The sequence below is a fragment of the Vanellus vanellus genome (assembly GCF_965231255.1).
Source record: "Vanellus vanellus genome assembly, chromosome: 11".
Taxonomy (NCBI): Eukaryota; Metazoa; Chordata; class Aves; order Charadriiformes; family Charadriidae; genus Vanellus; species Vanellus vanellus.
This window is the reverse complement of record NC_138916.1, coordinates 23,897,889-23,913,650: the sequence shown is the minus strand read 5'-3', so window position 1 is coordinate 23,913,650 and position 15,762 is coordinate 23,897,889. Positions and strand designations below refer to the sequence as shown.

The following is a 15,762-nucleotide window of genomic DNA, read 5'->3' as shown; positions in this document are numbered from 1 at the left end:
AAGGGAAGGCATTAATCAGGAGGTGTATCATTATCCAGCCTCACCCCCTGCCTCCACAGCTCCTGATTCGCAGCCTCCTGTTGCTTTGACATGAAAAACAACCCCAAACCCCAAGCGGACCCCGGGCTTGGCGGGCAGCGGCCCCTCTCTGGGCACCGTTTCCCGTCCCAGCTGTGGCTTGGTTTGGCCAAGGAGCCGAAGCTGCGGGGACCCCGCCGCCCCAGCGCCCAAACCCCCATGAGCGGCGGCCATCCCCCCTCCCCGACTTTCACATCCTTTAATCATTTATTCCTCGGATCCAAAGGAAACATCCGACGAACCGGAGACGCGGGCAAAAATGGCAGCTGGCGGAGCTTCTGCGGATGGAAGGGGAAGAAATTCATTAATTTTTCATGGCCGCGGCTGGGACGTGAGCAGCTCAGGATTCGTCATGTCAGCAGCGACCTTGATGTTGCCTCCATCCGCCCCCCCCTCCCACCACCACCTCCCCCCATGGAGAGCATTTCCCCACCATCTGCTGAGCATCAGCCCACCCTCCTGCCCACCAGTGATGGAGGACACCCTGGGGTGGGGGCAGTGGTACCCACAGGCAGGGAGCAGGCAGGGAGCAGGCAGGGAGCAGGCAGGGAGCAGGCAGCTCGCGTGCTCTGGGGCAGCAAAACTACCTCCCGCAACAGGAGGAGCAACCGAATTCCTCCCGAGGAACCATATGCGCGGCTTGCAAAAGGCCGGCGGGCGCCGTGCCTGCCGGCGGGCAGCTCGCCAGTCGCAGAGCGGACGGGCGACACATCTCCGTGTCCCCAAACACCGACGCCTTCCCCAAAAGGGAAAATAAAAATCAAAGCCCGCCCGGCTTGCGAGACCCTCCAAAAGCACGGCTGCCTGATTCCCACCAGGGCGGCATCCCCCTTTCTTGGGTGTTTCGCACGATTCCTCCCTGAAGTCCCTCTGCTTTGGCCCCCCTGGTGTCACGATGCTCAAAAAGAGCTAAATTTGCTTTAGTTTTTTTTTTTTTTTCTTTCGGAGATGCTGCGAGCACGAGAGCACTTGGGCACCCTGCAATTCAGCGGGGATGCGGAATGAGAATGATTATCAGCAGACGCATAATGATTCATTCTGTTTATAATTGCCTCGAAACGTGGGGAGAGCAGGGAGATGTAATTAACTCTTCTTTATGATTGAGATGAGTGTGTTTTCCTCAGCCACATGACGCTGCCGCGTAGCGCCACATTTTTTTTCCCTGGCACCTTTGGCAACGTGAAAGCATAGATGCATGCGCATGAATCGAGTCGTTCCGGGAGCGCAGCTGAAAGATATCCCTGAAACCCCGTACCGCCCTGTGCAGGGGGGGATATTTATTTCCCTGCAAGCCCCAGGAGGCGACAGCTGTCCCGATTTCCCCTTGCGTGCGGTGAGCAGGATTCTTACATCATCCTCTGATTGAAACAGCCCCCTTAATTATGGCGCGTGGGCTGCCCTTGTGGCGATGCTGGTTAACGGGCGCCCTGGTCCATGCCCCAGAGGATCAGCTTGTGGGTTTGGGGTCACATCCAGGCTCCGCTTCGCAGCATGGGTCTCTTGCAAAGACCCTGAGCGGGTTTGGGTTTCCTTGGCTGAAGCTTGGAAGACGCACGGAGCCACGATGGGGAGCGCAGAGCTGAGGAGACCCCTGGCAGAGCGAGCTGAAGCTGGAGAAAATGTCGTCAGAGGGATGCGGTGGGATGGAGAGGAAAGGGGAACCCCTCTCCCACCCTGACACCGGTGGAGGAGCTCAGCTCCGTGAGCTGCCTTACATTTCCATCCTGCTGCCGATCGAGGAGGCAAGGAGCCGGTGATCCAGCATCCCAGAACGGTCAGGGTTGGGAGGGACCTCTGGAGATCATCCAGTCCAACCCCAGTAGCCGGGGTCAAGAAAAATTGATGCTTGACTTTGGGATCTCCACCTCCTGCCGCAGGTTCACAGGGGGCTGGGAGCTCACTGCTGCATCTCCATCCATTCCGTGTCAGCCCCGCACGTAACCCAGAGGGGATCGTTACCCGGCCCACCCGTCATGCTGTCCGAAGCGGATTCAGCCACGGACGTGGTGTCACGGCCACACATCAAATGGTTTCTCCTCTCTGGCTCCAGGTTTCAGCATATCGCCGGAGCCGATTGCACAGCCCCGCTCCTCGCCACCTCCCAAACCAGCTGCTGATTGAGCCCAAGTGATAATGTCGGTGGTCCCCGTGCCGGCATCCCAGCGGGTCCGGGATGAGGCCGGTGGAGCAGATTGACCGCACGGCACAGAGTGTCCCAGGGGTCACCCCAACAAACCCTGCGACCCCCCCGCCCCGGTATCTCGTGCAGGAGGGGCTGTGGAGGGGATTGCAGGAAAAACACGAGCGGGAAAGTGCTTGACCTGGTTTTGGGGACTTTCTGCCTCGCTCGGGCCATGCCTGCAAAAGGCAGCGGCGGTGCTGTGCTGGCACCGGGGACGAGGGGGCTGAGCCCCCGCTGCTGCCCAGGTGACGTTGCCATAAAATGAGTGTCTCATCTACATTAATCCATTAATCTTTCTTTTTTATTTACTTTTTTTTTTCTTCTTTTCACACAAAAGCAGCAGCATATTGCACAGGCGGCCCATAAAAGGCCGTATAACTCCGCCAGGGCGGGCGGCTTCACACAGGCATTTGTTTTAAGCATCGATGGGTCTCCAGGGGCCACCACCGCTCCCAGCACCACCGGCTATGTGCGGGAGCATCCCTGCAGCCCGGGGTCCGGCGTTTCGGAGGTCGCCCCATCCCACCGGCCATCCTGAGGCAGGTGGGCTGCGCCGCCCCCCCCCCCCCCGGCACCGCCAAAATATCTGTTTTCTCTGTGCAAAAAAAAGGCAAAACCCCTCCCGCGCTGCAAACCGGGGCTGTGCTGGAGCGGGGGCGGGGGGGGAGGGGGTTGCCAAATTATTTGTCTTTGCAGAAAAATGTTCGGTGCTCCCCCAAAAGGAGCAGCCGGAGGTGCGGGGGCTGCCCCGGGGTGCGGGGCCGGACTGGGGGGGGCAGTGGCCGGGCTGCCCTTAGCCGGGGGGTCGGGGGAGGGGGGGGGGGGGTCGGGGGGGCCCGATCCAGCGCAGCCCCGGCCCCGGGCGGCCGCAGGGCACTGGTTGCCGAGGCTGCAGTGCCCTCCTGTGGGCACCGCTCCGCCCCGGCCCCATCCCAGAGCACTGCAGAGTGATGCAGGACCCCGTCCCCTCCATCCCAAATCCCCGCAAGGTGATGCAGGACTCCATCCCCTCCTTCCCAAATCCCCGCAGGGTGATGCAGGACTCCATCCCCTCCTTCCCAAATCCCCGCAAGGTGATGCAGGACTCCATCCCCTCCTTCCCAAATCCCCGCAAGGTGATGCAGGACTCCATCCCCTCCTTCCCAAATCCCCGCAAGGTGATGCAGGACTCCATCCCCTCCTTCCCAAAACCCTGCAGGGTGATGCAGGACCCCTGTTCCCTCTGTCCCAAAGCCCTGCAGGGTGCTTCAGGTCCCTCTCCCCCCCCCATTCCAAAGTGCTCTGGGACACTGGTTCTTTCCTCCTCAAAACCCCTACGAGGATGCTCCAGGACACCCATCTCCTTCACCTCAAATGGCTCCAGGACCCCGTCTCCTCCACCCCATAGCCCCGTGCCCAGCTCAGCCCCTTCCCCTGCCTATCCCGTGCTCACCGTGCATCCCACCCTCCCCAGCTCTGACCGAGTGGCAGCCAGGAGCCAACACCAGTGGTGCAGCAGGATCTGGCCACTGGAGCCCATCACCCTGCATCAGGACTGGCAGGGGCAGGCGGGGAGGCAAGGGCCTGCAGTTAGAAGTTTTCCTTGAAGAAGCGGAAGCCGAAGTGCTCGCAGTGCGCCCTGATGACTTTGGCAAGCGCCGGTGAGCCACAGAAGAAGACCTGGACTTTCCCTTTCTTCTCCTCCGCCACCTTCCCAAACACCTAGGGCAGAGGCAAAAAGGAGAAGAGGTGGAGGTGGCGCAGCCCGCTCCCACCCCGGGGCTGGCCGGATCCCCGCCTGGTTTGGCAGCTGCTGCCCAGCACAGCTCAGCCTCCCCGTGCCCCCACGGCACTCATTTTCCCACGGGAGGGAGATGCTTCCCCGGGTCTGGATATCCCAGTGCATTCTCCCGCTCTAAAACGGTGTTTCCCCCCAAAGAGGGGGTTCTGGGGCCACGGCTCCCTTCCCGTGCGCAGGGTTTTGGCAGCGGGGCGGGACCAGCCCTCACCTTGCTCCAGTCGGGGCGGCCGGGCTGGGTCCTGGTCCGCAGCCCCGTGATCAAGTCCCTCTGCTCCTTGGTGGCCAGCAGGTCCAGGGCCATCTGCAGCCCGATGGCCTTCACGTCGTTCTTGCTGAGAGCCGATGTCATGTACATGTGCATCTCCAAAAACTGCCCTGGGTGTTCAAGAGGGGGCATGGCTGCAGGCGGGGGTCCGGCCCCACACCGTGCCCCCTCGGGTTGGGGTGGGCTCTCCCCGGGGCGATGCCAAGCCCGGGGCTGGGCACCCCCAGGGCGGGGGGCTGCGCTGGCCAGCCCCTGCCTCCCGCTCACCCCCCGGCTCCTGCTCAGCCTGCTCCATTTCCAGCTTGGTTAGCAGGCTGACGAACCACTCAAAGTGCTTCTGGTCCCGGTTTATCCAGATGAAGTCAACCTGAAAGGACACAGCAGCCTCTACTCTGGAGCTGGTGGGCAGCGAAGGGGCCAAATCCAGCCACCCACCGCCCCAGACCTCCTGGACTGGGAAGGGATGCTCGTGGGCTCTCCACTCCCCGGGAGCCTGCAGCCCTCCTGCCCCCGTCCCCAGGGCAAACTTTGGTCCCCCGTCCCCCTCTGCCGGCTCCTACCTTCCTGAGCATCATCTCCTCGTCCTGCAGGTTCTCGCACCACGAGTAGCGGCAGCTGGGGCAGCTCTGCCTTCGCCGGCGGTACCTGCGTGGGCAGACGGACCCCTGCCTGCCCCACCACCCGCAGCCCTCAGACCCCATCAGACCTTTGCAGGGAGGACCCCAAGCACCCGTCCCTCACCAGCTCTGGTGCATGCCCGCGGCCAACCTCCTGCCAGCCGGTTTCCTCCGGCAGAAATCCCCGGGGAAAGCCTGACACCAAGGCTGTGGGTCTTGTGGCCACGTGCTATGTGCCCCAAGGTTAGAAGTGAGGAGGAACCACGATGGGTTCTGCCCCACGGTGCTCATCCCGCAGCGACAAGTGTTGGAGGAGGGGTCTACCATGACAGACATCATGTCTTGTGCCTCCCAAAGCCACATCGGAGCTCATTTTGGGGGTCTGCTGGCGCGACCGCAGCCCGAGCTGCTGCAGCAGCACCAACCTGTACATGATGCTCTGCAAAATGGAGGCGAAGGGGGTGATACCGATGCCTGCGCCGATGAGCACAGCGTGCTCCGAGGTGAAGATCCTCCGTGTCGGGGTCCCGTAGGGGCCATCGATGTAGCACTTAGGAGAGACAAGAAACTCAGGGAGAAATGCAGCGGCCCGTGGGTGCTAAAACAACTCTTAGGCTGTGGGCAGGAGCACAGGGCACAGGGTGCACCGCAGGCTTAGGGAGCCCAGGCAGAATTTGGGGTCTTTTATGGGAGTTTTATGGGAGCAAAGGAAGAGGAGGATGGGGTGGGCAGGAGCACGAAGTCCTCCAGGTGGGAACACCCATGCACAGGGGCTACACGCATGGGACAGCCAGGCACACGTGGGGTGACGGGGCACATGTGTGGGGTGACGGGGCACATGTGTGGGGTGATGGGGCACACGCGTGTGTCCCCCCAGGGACGCTGAGCGCAGCCCTGCTCAGCAAAGCCGGGGAAGGACCGAGGCATCCCTCACCTTGATGCTGCAGAGCCGATGGGTCTCACCCAGCCCGGTGGAGACCTGCTGGGTAAAGAGAGCAGTGACCATCTCCTCCTCCCCATTCCTAACCCTTCCGTGACAGCTAACGCCAAACCCGCTCGTTCCCTGGGTTTGGGTTTTGGGGTTTTTTTCTGGGCTGCACACACCACTTCCAGCCAAGCTCAGGGCAGTGCCTGCGCTTCTGGTGGGACATCCCACCAACGTCCAGTGCCAGGAACCTCTCGCCTGATGATGTTGTCTGGATTGTAATCGGTTTGAGTATTGATTAAAAAGGCAATTATCCAAATCCCTGCACAAACTGGGGGGTGAATAGGAGGTTTACGGCAACCGTGGTGGTCCGGGCAGTGGGAGCAGACGTGGGGAACCGCTGCTCACCGGGGGACAGACAAGAGCAGAGGAGGGCCAGGGAGAGGAGCTCATTAAAACCGACGTGTGTGAACGTGGTATCTGCAGGAACTGCTCCTCCAGCCCAGACAGAATCAATATCCTGAGAGCTTTTCATGTCGGGGGATAAAAGCCGCTAACGGGGGCTCTCGGCGTTCTGCCGCTGCCACGGTTTACATCCGAGAAGTTTCTTTTAAAAAGAGCTTCTTAACGCGCTTCGGCCCATTTGGGATGGACGTGATGCTTCCCCTCGTTTCTCCAGGCTGGTCCTCCTGCTGCTGCTGTGTTGATGAGAGCAGAGACCCCCCCGTCCCCAGCCCGCGGGCTCCAGGGGCTCTGCCTCTGCCCCCCGGGAGCGCGGGGGTCTGGGCGGTGCTGGGCGAGGGCGGGAGATGGTGCTCACCCCCACCGCCGGCGGGTCCTCTTCTCCTGGGGCAGCAGCACCGGTGGCTTTGTATGAGAGCAGCTGAACGTCTCTGTCCCCGTCGGTGGCCACGGACCCCCGCTCCGAGCCTGCCCCGCTGCAGACACCTTCCTGCAAGGCAAAGGCCAAGGCATGGCCGGCTGCGGTGCTGGCAGGCGTCTGATGGCCCATCCATCCCTCAGGGTCGCACGGCCTGGGTGAGGGGTGGGACACAGAACCCTCCCAGGCTGCACGAGCGCCTTGCAGGGGACGTGCACCACGGGAGACACCCCAGCACCCAGCCTGGTGCTGCACGGGCGGCTGAGAACTGGGGTGACCCCGGGGGGAACCGCTCAGCGGAGAGCATCCAGCCCGGACCCATCCTTGCTCCTTTGCTTCTTTGGAGCTGGCCAGGGACAGACCATGCAGCAGAGCCCTCCACACGTGCCAGACAAGGACATCGCCTTGAGGAACCCATGGGCACGCTGGGGGTTCCTCAGCTTGGCAAAGCCATCGCCTCGCAAACATCTGCCAACCAGCAGCATTTTAAGGTCTAACCTCTGCGTTTGCCGAAAGCTGAGCCCCGTCCGCACCAACCTGCGCCCAGCGCCGGCGTCTCTTCTCCCTCAGGCTCCTGCTGAGCGGTTTCGGCTCCGGGCTGGGCGATCCGGGCTGCTGGAAGTACTCGTACAGCTTGTTGGTCCACTGGCCCAGCGACCTGATGTGCAGCCAGAGGGTCTCTGCAGGACGAAGCGGAGCAGCGGGTGGACATCCTACGTAAGGAACTGCCCCGCGGCCCTGGCACCGCAGGCTGCGTGCCGCACAGCTCCAGCCCCGGGGACGCGGCAGCAATCCCCACCGACGTCCTTCATGCCAGCCCGGGGCTTGCAGCAGGGGACTGGGTTTGCTCTAATAGCCCAAATCCCAAACCTTGGGCACCCGTGGAGCCGAGCAGGGTATTCGGGTGCCATTCGTTCCCCGTGCCTTGCTTGAAATAACCCAAACGTGGTTTTACACGACACTTATGCGCAGATAGAGATGGAGGCAGTGCATGAACACATGCTGCCCTGCTCCGTGGGCATGGACACCTCCTTGCATGACCCTCAGAGCGGATCCAGCCGCCCTCATGGGGCTTGTGTGGTGCAAACCATCATCCCGGTGATGCAAAACCTCCCGGTGATGCAAAACCCCCCGGTGATGCAAAATGAGCAAAGGATGGGTGATGACCTTGCTGCTCCGGAGCGCTGCTGATGGTGAAGGGGTGCCACTCGTAGGTGGCGATGGCCGGGATGTTCAGGTAGACGTAGTCTCCGGGCTTGTAGTGGAAAAACTGCGGTCTCTCGATCACCAGGTGAGTCACCTGGAAGAAAAGGAAACCAGAGAAGCTGTGAGCATCCAACGGGCACGTCACGCCGGTCGGCCTCTGCTGGGATGGTCTTTCTGCAGCCCACAAGCACGCGGGTTTGTGTCTCCTATTTCAGAAAGCAGCCAGCGTGAGACGGACTTACAGCTTCCACCACACAAAGGGGTTTGTTCTCCTGTTCCCTGCCCGGCTTTGCTATCGGACAGAGATCCCAGTAAGGGCTGGCCTTGAGCAAGAATTTTTTTGAAGAAATCAAGAGTCAAAGCAGTTTTCATTTTGCCTTTTGCTGTTCTGAGATTAGGGTTTTTTTAATTTCAAAATAGGTGAAAATTCACAATTTTTAAAAAAAAGTGCTTGAAAACAAAAAAATAGCTTTCACCTTTTGCAAACGTTCAGCAATGCAGCCTGAAGCAATCCAAACCCACACCTTTTCCATATAAACTACGCATTGCGCCCCGTCCCTCCCGTGCGAGGCCGGGGAAGCATCCCCCTTCCAGCTCCCCACAGGACCATCACCCCCTTCCATGTCCCACCACCCCCACCCCCCCTTTCCTGCCTCGAATAACCAGCGTGGGCACTTGCAAAGCGCTTCTCCCCAACCTGTAAAAGGCTTTGCAATCATTAAAGATATTTCTGGGAGCCGCAGCATCTTTATTCCCACTCTGAGAAGAGGTGGGGGCCGGAGGGGATGGGTGGGAAGGGGTGCAGAGACCCGGCGGGGGCAGACCTTGGAGGGGAGCAGGTTGACCTCCACGATGCGCAGCCCCCCGGCGCGCCGCCAAGCCAAGCCAACCACCTTCTCCAGCGCGAAGAGGCAGCCGGGAACTGCAAACCACTTCCAGAAGTGGGGCCCGTGTAGGATGAGGAGGGCCCAGACGGAGATGTAGGAGAGGTGAGTCCAGTAGAAGACCTGCGGGCAGGGAGCGGGGGGCACGGGGGGGCTGAGCGCGAACTGAAAGTGATGGAGCCAAACAGTGCTTCATGGCAAGGCTGTGCCAGGGCATCCCAGCAGGCAAAGGCAGCTCAAATCGTAGAATCACGGAATGGTTTGGGTTGGAAGGGCCCTTGAAGACCACCCAGTGCCACCCCCTGCCCCGGGCAGGGCCCCCTCCCCCCAGCCCAGGCTGCTCCCAGCCCCGTCCAACCCGGCCTTGAACCCCTCCAGGGATGGGGCAGCCACAGCTCCTCGGGGCACCCTGCGCCAGGGGCTCACCGCCCGCACGGGGACACATTTCTCCCTCACATCTCATCTCAATCTGCCCTCTTCCAGTCTGAAGCCATTCCCCCTCATCCCACGGCTCCCCTCCCTGATCCAGAGTCCCTCCCCGGCTCTGCTGGAGCCCCTTTAGGCACTGGAAGGGGCTCTGAGGTCTCCGCGGAGCCTTCTCTTCTCCGGGCTGACCCCCCACCTCTCCCAGCCTGTCCTCCCAGCAGAGGGGCTCCAGCCCTCCCAGCATCTCCGGGGCCTCCTCTGGTCCCGCTCCACCAGCTCCATGTCTCCCCTCTGTTGGGGGCTCCAGAGCTGGAGCAGCACTGCGGGGGGGTCTCCCCGAGCGGGGCAGAGGGGCAGAGTCCCCCCCTCGCCCTGCTGGACACACACTGCTGAAGTGATGAATGATGAAGAAAAGCACAGAAACCCCAAAACTGCAAATGTGAGGAGTGTGGGGCTGTCTAAGGGAGGTATCGGGGGGCACCACACTGGCTCGAGAGCTCTCCCCCACCCGTGGGGCAGCACCCGGATGGACACCCACCCGCCGGACCCTCACCCTGGTCCCCCACTCCCTGAGATGGAGCAGCTTTGGCACCACTGGGGTTTTCCAGGTCGCACGGCGCTGTGGTAGGACCCACCTCGAAGTGGCCTCTCCGTCGGACGCAGGGGCTGGAGAAGGCGAGCATGGCGGCCAGCAGCCCCAGGAGCGCCAGCCCCGTCTGCGAGGCCGTGCCGCCCAGGCCCCCCACGCCGGGCCGGGCCGACAAGAGGTACTCGGCGAGGGCATGGCGCCCGTCCCGCCGTGCCAGCCTGCCTGGGCACACGCACGGTCGGGACGGGGCGCGGGGCACCCGCAGCACCCACCCGCTGCGCACCCAGACTTCGGCTACGCCCGACGAACCGTTCCCAGTTATTATTATTTTTTTTTTCTTAACTAAGAAACACCCAAGTGCTTTGCTCAGACATTTAGAAAAATGCAACATTTCTCCTTTCAGAGCGCGTTCCCGGGCTCAGCACCGTGTCAAGGGGGGGCGTTTTGCACGAGGGTGGGTAGTGCAAGCAGACGTGCTCCCCCTGAGCTGGGGACACAGCCCTGGCACCCCGCTGTGGGGTGAGGGGGGGCTGTGGGGTGAGGGGGGGCTGTGGGGCGCAGACCCCACTCGGGAGCTGTGGGGGAGAGCGGGATCCCTTCGCTGCCCGGCTGGGAAGCCACTAGAGGGGGATAACAGACAGTGCACAGACTGTGCGGCACCGCACGCACCCTCCGGCTGCCTGCACCCTGCCTGCAGCCTCCCTGGGCATGTGCACCCCCTCTCCAGGCCATGCATCCCCCTCCCTGGGACATGTGCACCCCCCAGGATATGCGCATCCCCTCCTTGGAGCATGTGCGTGCCCCTTGGGATCCAGGCGTACCCTCCCTGGGACATCTGCATCCCTCCGGGACTTAAGCATCCCCACCATGGGACATGTGCGTCCCGCCTATGGTACATCTGCATCCATCCAGGACATGAACATCCCCCCTGGGACGTGTGCATCCCCTCCCTGGGACAAGTGCATCCCCTTCTTGGGACATCTGCATCCCCCCAGGACATGAGCATCCCTTGCCTGGGACATCTGCATCCTCCTGGGACACAAGCATCCCCCAGGGACATGTGCATCCCAACCCTGGGACAAGTGCATCCCTTCCTTGGGGCATGACCATCCCCTCCTTAGGACATCTGCATCCTTCCCGGGACATGAGCATCCCCCCAGGACAAGAGTGTCCCTTGCCAGGGACATCTGCATCCCCCTGGGACACGAGCATCCGCCCTTGGGCTTGGTGCGGTCCCCTGCAGCTTTTCATCAGCGCAGTGCGGGTGATGCCCCCTGCACCGAGGGGCATTTTCCACTTTAGCAGAGGGACTGGAAGTGGGGGGGAACCCACCGCAGGTTTGGTGGGGTGCGTTAGAACGGGCGCTGCCCGAGATAAACCCACAGCAGCCGAAGTGCCTCCCCTGCCCGGGAGCTGCTACTTACTGAAGTTGGCGACGTGGGCGCCCGTGTGAACGGCTGCCAGCGCCAGCACCACGTACCCCACCAGCTGGTGGAAAACAACGTGCTGGTCCAGTGGCAAAACCTTGGCAATGGGGGTAGCTCGCAGCCAGGTCAGGCACCTCCGCAGCATCAGCACCTCCAGGAGAGAGAGAGGGGGGCAGTTGGGAGATGCTGGGGGGCAATCGGAGATGCCGGGGGACAATCGGAGATGTTGGGGGGGCTCAGCCATGGGCTAGTCCCCGGGCGCTCCAGAGCCAGCTCCCCGCTGATGCAGGGTGTCAGCTTGGAAAGCACCCAGAGGCAGAACTCAAGGACCCATCTGTAAGGTGCCATGAGTGCCCATGTCCCAAAGAGCTCGCAACCTCCCTAACCCATTATTTATATGACGTATTATATATATATATATATATTTATATTATATTTAGAGGACACAGCCTGGTCCCACAATTGCAGAAGTCCGCAGGCTCCAGTTACTGCCCTCCGAAGTGTCCCAGTGTAAATGTGACTGTAAATAGCCCAGGTAACCATCACCCCGTGCCGCCCTGAGCTCAACATCCCCCCGGGACCCGGCACTCACTGCGAGGAAGGCACAGTTGAAGTTCAGGCACTGCCCACAGCCCCGGGCCACCGCCAGCCACCCGCCGAGGCCAGCGTGCCGCAGGGCGGCCAGGGCGAAGAGCAGGAGGTTGAGGCCAGCATAGCCCCCCAGGAAGGCGAGTTTGCTGCGGTGGTTGTGCCAGTACGCCCGGGTCAGGTAGCGCGGCCGGCGGCTCCTCTCGATGGGTGGTGGGGGCTTCAGCCAGCTGGCTGCACTGGGAGCAAAGGCATGGGATTGCTCCTTGCCCAGAGAAAGAGGGAAGCTGGGGCAGTCCTGCACCCAGGCTGGCACTCATCCCTGCATCCGAGCCCTGCACCCATCCCAACACTACCCCTGCACCTATCCCAGCACCATCCCTGCACCAGTCCCTGCACCTGAGCCCTGCACCCACTGCGGCATCCTCCCTGCACCCATCCCAGCACGATGCCTGCATCTATCCCTGCATCCAAGCCCTGCACCCACTGCGGCATCATCCCTGCACCTATCCCAACACCACCCCTGCACCTATCCCAGCACCATCCCTGCATCTGAGCCCTGCACCCATCCCTGCAGCCAAGCCCCGCACCCGTCCTAACACTATCCCTGCACCCATCCCAACACCATCCTTGCACCCATCCCTGCATCTATCCCTGCATGCAAGACCGGCACCCCGCTTGGCACCATCCCTGCACCCTTCCCTGCGCCCGAGCCCTGCACCCAATGTGGCATCATCCCTGCACCCATCCCAGCATCATCCCCGCACCCATCCCTGCATCTGAGCCCTGCACCCAGTTTGGCACCATAAGGCTCCTGAGTTGCTCCCAGTGCTGGCCCAAGCACCTCATGGTCTGGGCACCCCATGAGAGCCTTAATGAGAGGATAAATCTCATGCTTTTTCCTCCAGGCGGGAGGAAAAAGATGCTCCCAAAGGAACCCACAGCCCCATGGGGCTGCCAGAGGGACACAGCTACCTGATGGTCAGGTTCTCCATGACCTCTGGGAAACCCTCCAGCTCCTCCCGGAGCTCCTCGAAGGTGATGGAGCCGCTGTGGTCCTTATCGGCGGCCTCGAAGAGTGCCAAGGTGAGGTCTGCCAGCCGCTCCTCGGGCAGAGCTATGCCGCTTTCCCGCAGGCACCACCGCAGCACCACGCGCAGCTCGTCCGGGTCGATGGAGCCGCTGCCTGCGCGGGGCGAGCGGGTGCCGCGGCGGGTCAGAGCAGGGACCCCGATGCGCCGTAGCGCCCTGACAACCCCATGCTTTTACCTTCATCTTGCGTCTTTAATGCAGAAGCTGCTTCCCTTTAATGCAGAAGTTGCCCCCCTTTAATGCACGCAGGCTCTTTGGGAGGATGGCCTGTGCCTTTGGTTATAAATCAGCTGCTTTTTAAAAAAAAGGGTGACCTAATCGGCAGTTTACCTGCAGCAGTCGCGTCGTGGCTTGGCTGGCAGAGCTCGGTGCTCGCAAAGCGATGCAGACACGCTTATCTGGCAGCCGGGCACGAGGGCAACGCCGACAGGCGAGCGGCTCGGCACTCAGCTCTCCGGCCGGCGGTTTATGCCCAAGCAGGTCAGAGCGGGAAAAGCAGCCCAAGAAGAGCTTTGCTTTTGTTATTTCCAGCTTTCCCAGCCGGCGGAGGCAGAAGAGAGCGCGCCGGCCTTCACCGATATCAACGGGACTGAGAGGCGGTGTTTGAGCGGAACAGAGAGTGCTCCTCTCCGTGGCCAGGGATGAAAGTGAATCGCGGGAAATCCCGACAGGCGGCTGGTTTAATTGCTGCCTTTCCAATGGATTTGTGCTGCTTTCATCAGGGGACACGGGCAGCGGCGTTATGCCAGGTAGAGGCTTACATTTAACGAAGATCCAGCAGTGAAGACCCACCTACCCCGTTACCTGGCTGTGCTTAACCTAAGAGGGGACGTGGCAGCAGCGCTGAAGCCAGGCGGCGATGCCGGCACTTGGCTGCTCACAGGAGAGCCGTGCTGCCTTGCAAATCGCAATTCGGTTCAAAAAAAAAACCAAACCCCAACATATTAATCTATTTTTCATCATCTTACCATCCACGTCGTAAACCTGGAAGAGGAATCTCAGCTTGTCGGTCTCATTCCCGTGTACCAGCAGGCTCAGGGCTTTCAGCAGCTCCTCCAAACTAATGGTCCCGCTCCCGTCCGAGTCGAAGAGCGCGAAGAACCTCTCGGCGAAGAAGGACTGTGGGGAGGAGGACAAACGCTCTCACACAGCAGTGGGATGCTCGCCACCGGCCGAATCCTGATGCTACAAGCAAAGCTCTCACCGCCAGCGATGGGAATCGTCCAGCAAAAGCTGAAAGTCATGGGGACGGTCCGAAAACAGGAGGGAGGAATGAAAGCTGTTTTTTTTGTGGAGGTGTACTGGCAGCGCAGCCGGAGGGGGCTGCCCGGGGAAGGGAGGGAGCCCTGGGACACGGGACGGGGTGACGGGCATATTCAGGGAATATTCACTGGGAATAGCCAAGCGTGTTCAGAGGCAGACTGTGTACATCCAATCGATTTTGCATTACGGATGGGTAATCCGTGTTTTCCACTCCTGCTTGCTGCAGAGAACCTCCACGTTTCCCTCTCCCTCTTTCACACAACGTCACGCAACTCTATTTTTAAGCTTAATTTTCTCTAAGTACAATAAGAGACCACAGCTCGGTGCCGGGGTGCCAGTGCCGCCCAGAGGCAGGGACCCCGTGCCCCGGCCCCCCGCGGGAGCGCTCACCTCCTTCACCTGCAGAGCGGTTTTGAACTCTTCCAAGTCGATTTCTTTGTCCTCCCCCGCGATGCTCCCGAACTGCTTCGTCACCCACCGCAGCCACTCGGCGTCCTCGGCCGCGCTCATGGTGCGGGAACCTGCGGGAGGGCAGAGCGCAGGACGGGCAGCGGCTCCTACTAACCCCTGGTGCCTTCAAAATCTGCTTTTTTACTGTTCCCACCACGCTTCCGCCACCCGCGGACTCCCCGCAGCCCTGTGCTGCAGAGCACAGGGGCGGCTGCTCTCTGCCCGCCTCGCCGGGGCTGCACGGGGCGTCCCTCACCGCTGGTCCCGCAGCAGCCGCCCTGGGATGAGCCGGGGCTCGGGCAGCCACGGTGGCTGCGGCGATGATACACGGCTGAGGAGCGTTTGGGTACCACATCACGTACAGCCCCAAATTTCCATGTACCAAAGAAATGAGCTGATGAGTCCTATTTGTACCTGCCACGCTCCTGATCACCAGCCCAAAGGTGCTGGAGGTGATAGGTCCTGTGTCCAGAGGAGGCCCTGGAGATGCTGGGAGGGCTGGAGCCCCTCTGCTGGGAGGACAGGCTGGGAGAGGTGGGGGGGCTCAGCCTGGAGAAGAGAAGGCTCTGGGGAGACCTCAGAGCCCCTTCCAGTGCCTAAAGGGGCTCCACGAGAGCCGGGGAGGGACTTTTTCCAAGGGCACGGAGTGATAAAACAAGGGGGAATGGCTTCAGACTGGAAGAGGGCAGATTGAGATGAGATGTGCGGAAGAAATGTGTCCCCGTGCGGGCGGTGAGCCCCTGGCGCAGGGTGCCCCGAGGAGCTGTGGCTGCCCCATCCCTGGAGGGGTTCAAGGCCGGGTTGGACGGGGCTGGGAGCAGCCTGGGCTGGGGGGAGGGGGCCCTGCCCGGGGCAGGGGTGGCACTGGGTGGTCTTCAAGGTCCCTTCCAACCTAAAGCATTCTATGATTCTATAATTTTATGATACTAGTACTAATAAGGGGTCATTCTTTCTTTGACCTTTCCTCCCAAGGCCAGTCCAAAGACGCAGCTGCTGGGGCCACCCCGTGCCTGCACGGGGAGCGAGACCCTCGGCTGGTCTTGTGGACCTGAGTGAGCAAGCACCAACACGCAAATGGGAAGGGCTGACGGAGAGAGAGGAGCCGGGCTG

At 61.4% G+C, this 15,762-nt stretch overlaps 1 protein-coding gene across 1 annotated transcript; it reads right to left on the bottom strand.

Annotated features, from left to right (window-relative positions):
• Nucleotides 1-3,752: 3,752 nt before the first annotated feature.
• Nucleotides 3,753-14,712, bottom strand: LOC309676430 (NADPH oxidase 5-like; the record flags this gene model as incomplete). The annotated part of the gene is made up of 16 exons (XM_082488969.1): nt 3,753-3,961; nt 4,249-4,415; nt 4,573-4,672; nt 4,866-4,950; nt 5,348-5,472; nt 5,857-5,901; nt 6,668-6,799; nt 7,265-7,407; nt 7,895-8,027; nt 8,758-8,940; nt 9,879-10,054; nt 11,257-11,410; nt 11,852-12,086; nt 12,823-13,033; nt 13,908-14,058; nt 14,593-14,712. The coding sequence occupies 16 exons, from the start codon at nt 14,710-14,712 to the stop codon at nt 3,830-3,832; spliced, it is 2,292 nt and encodes a 763-aa protein (XP_082345095.1). The 3' UTR covers nt 3,753-3,829.
• Nucleotides 14,713-15,762: the final 1,050 nt, after the last annotated feature.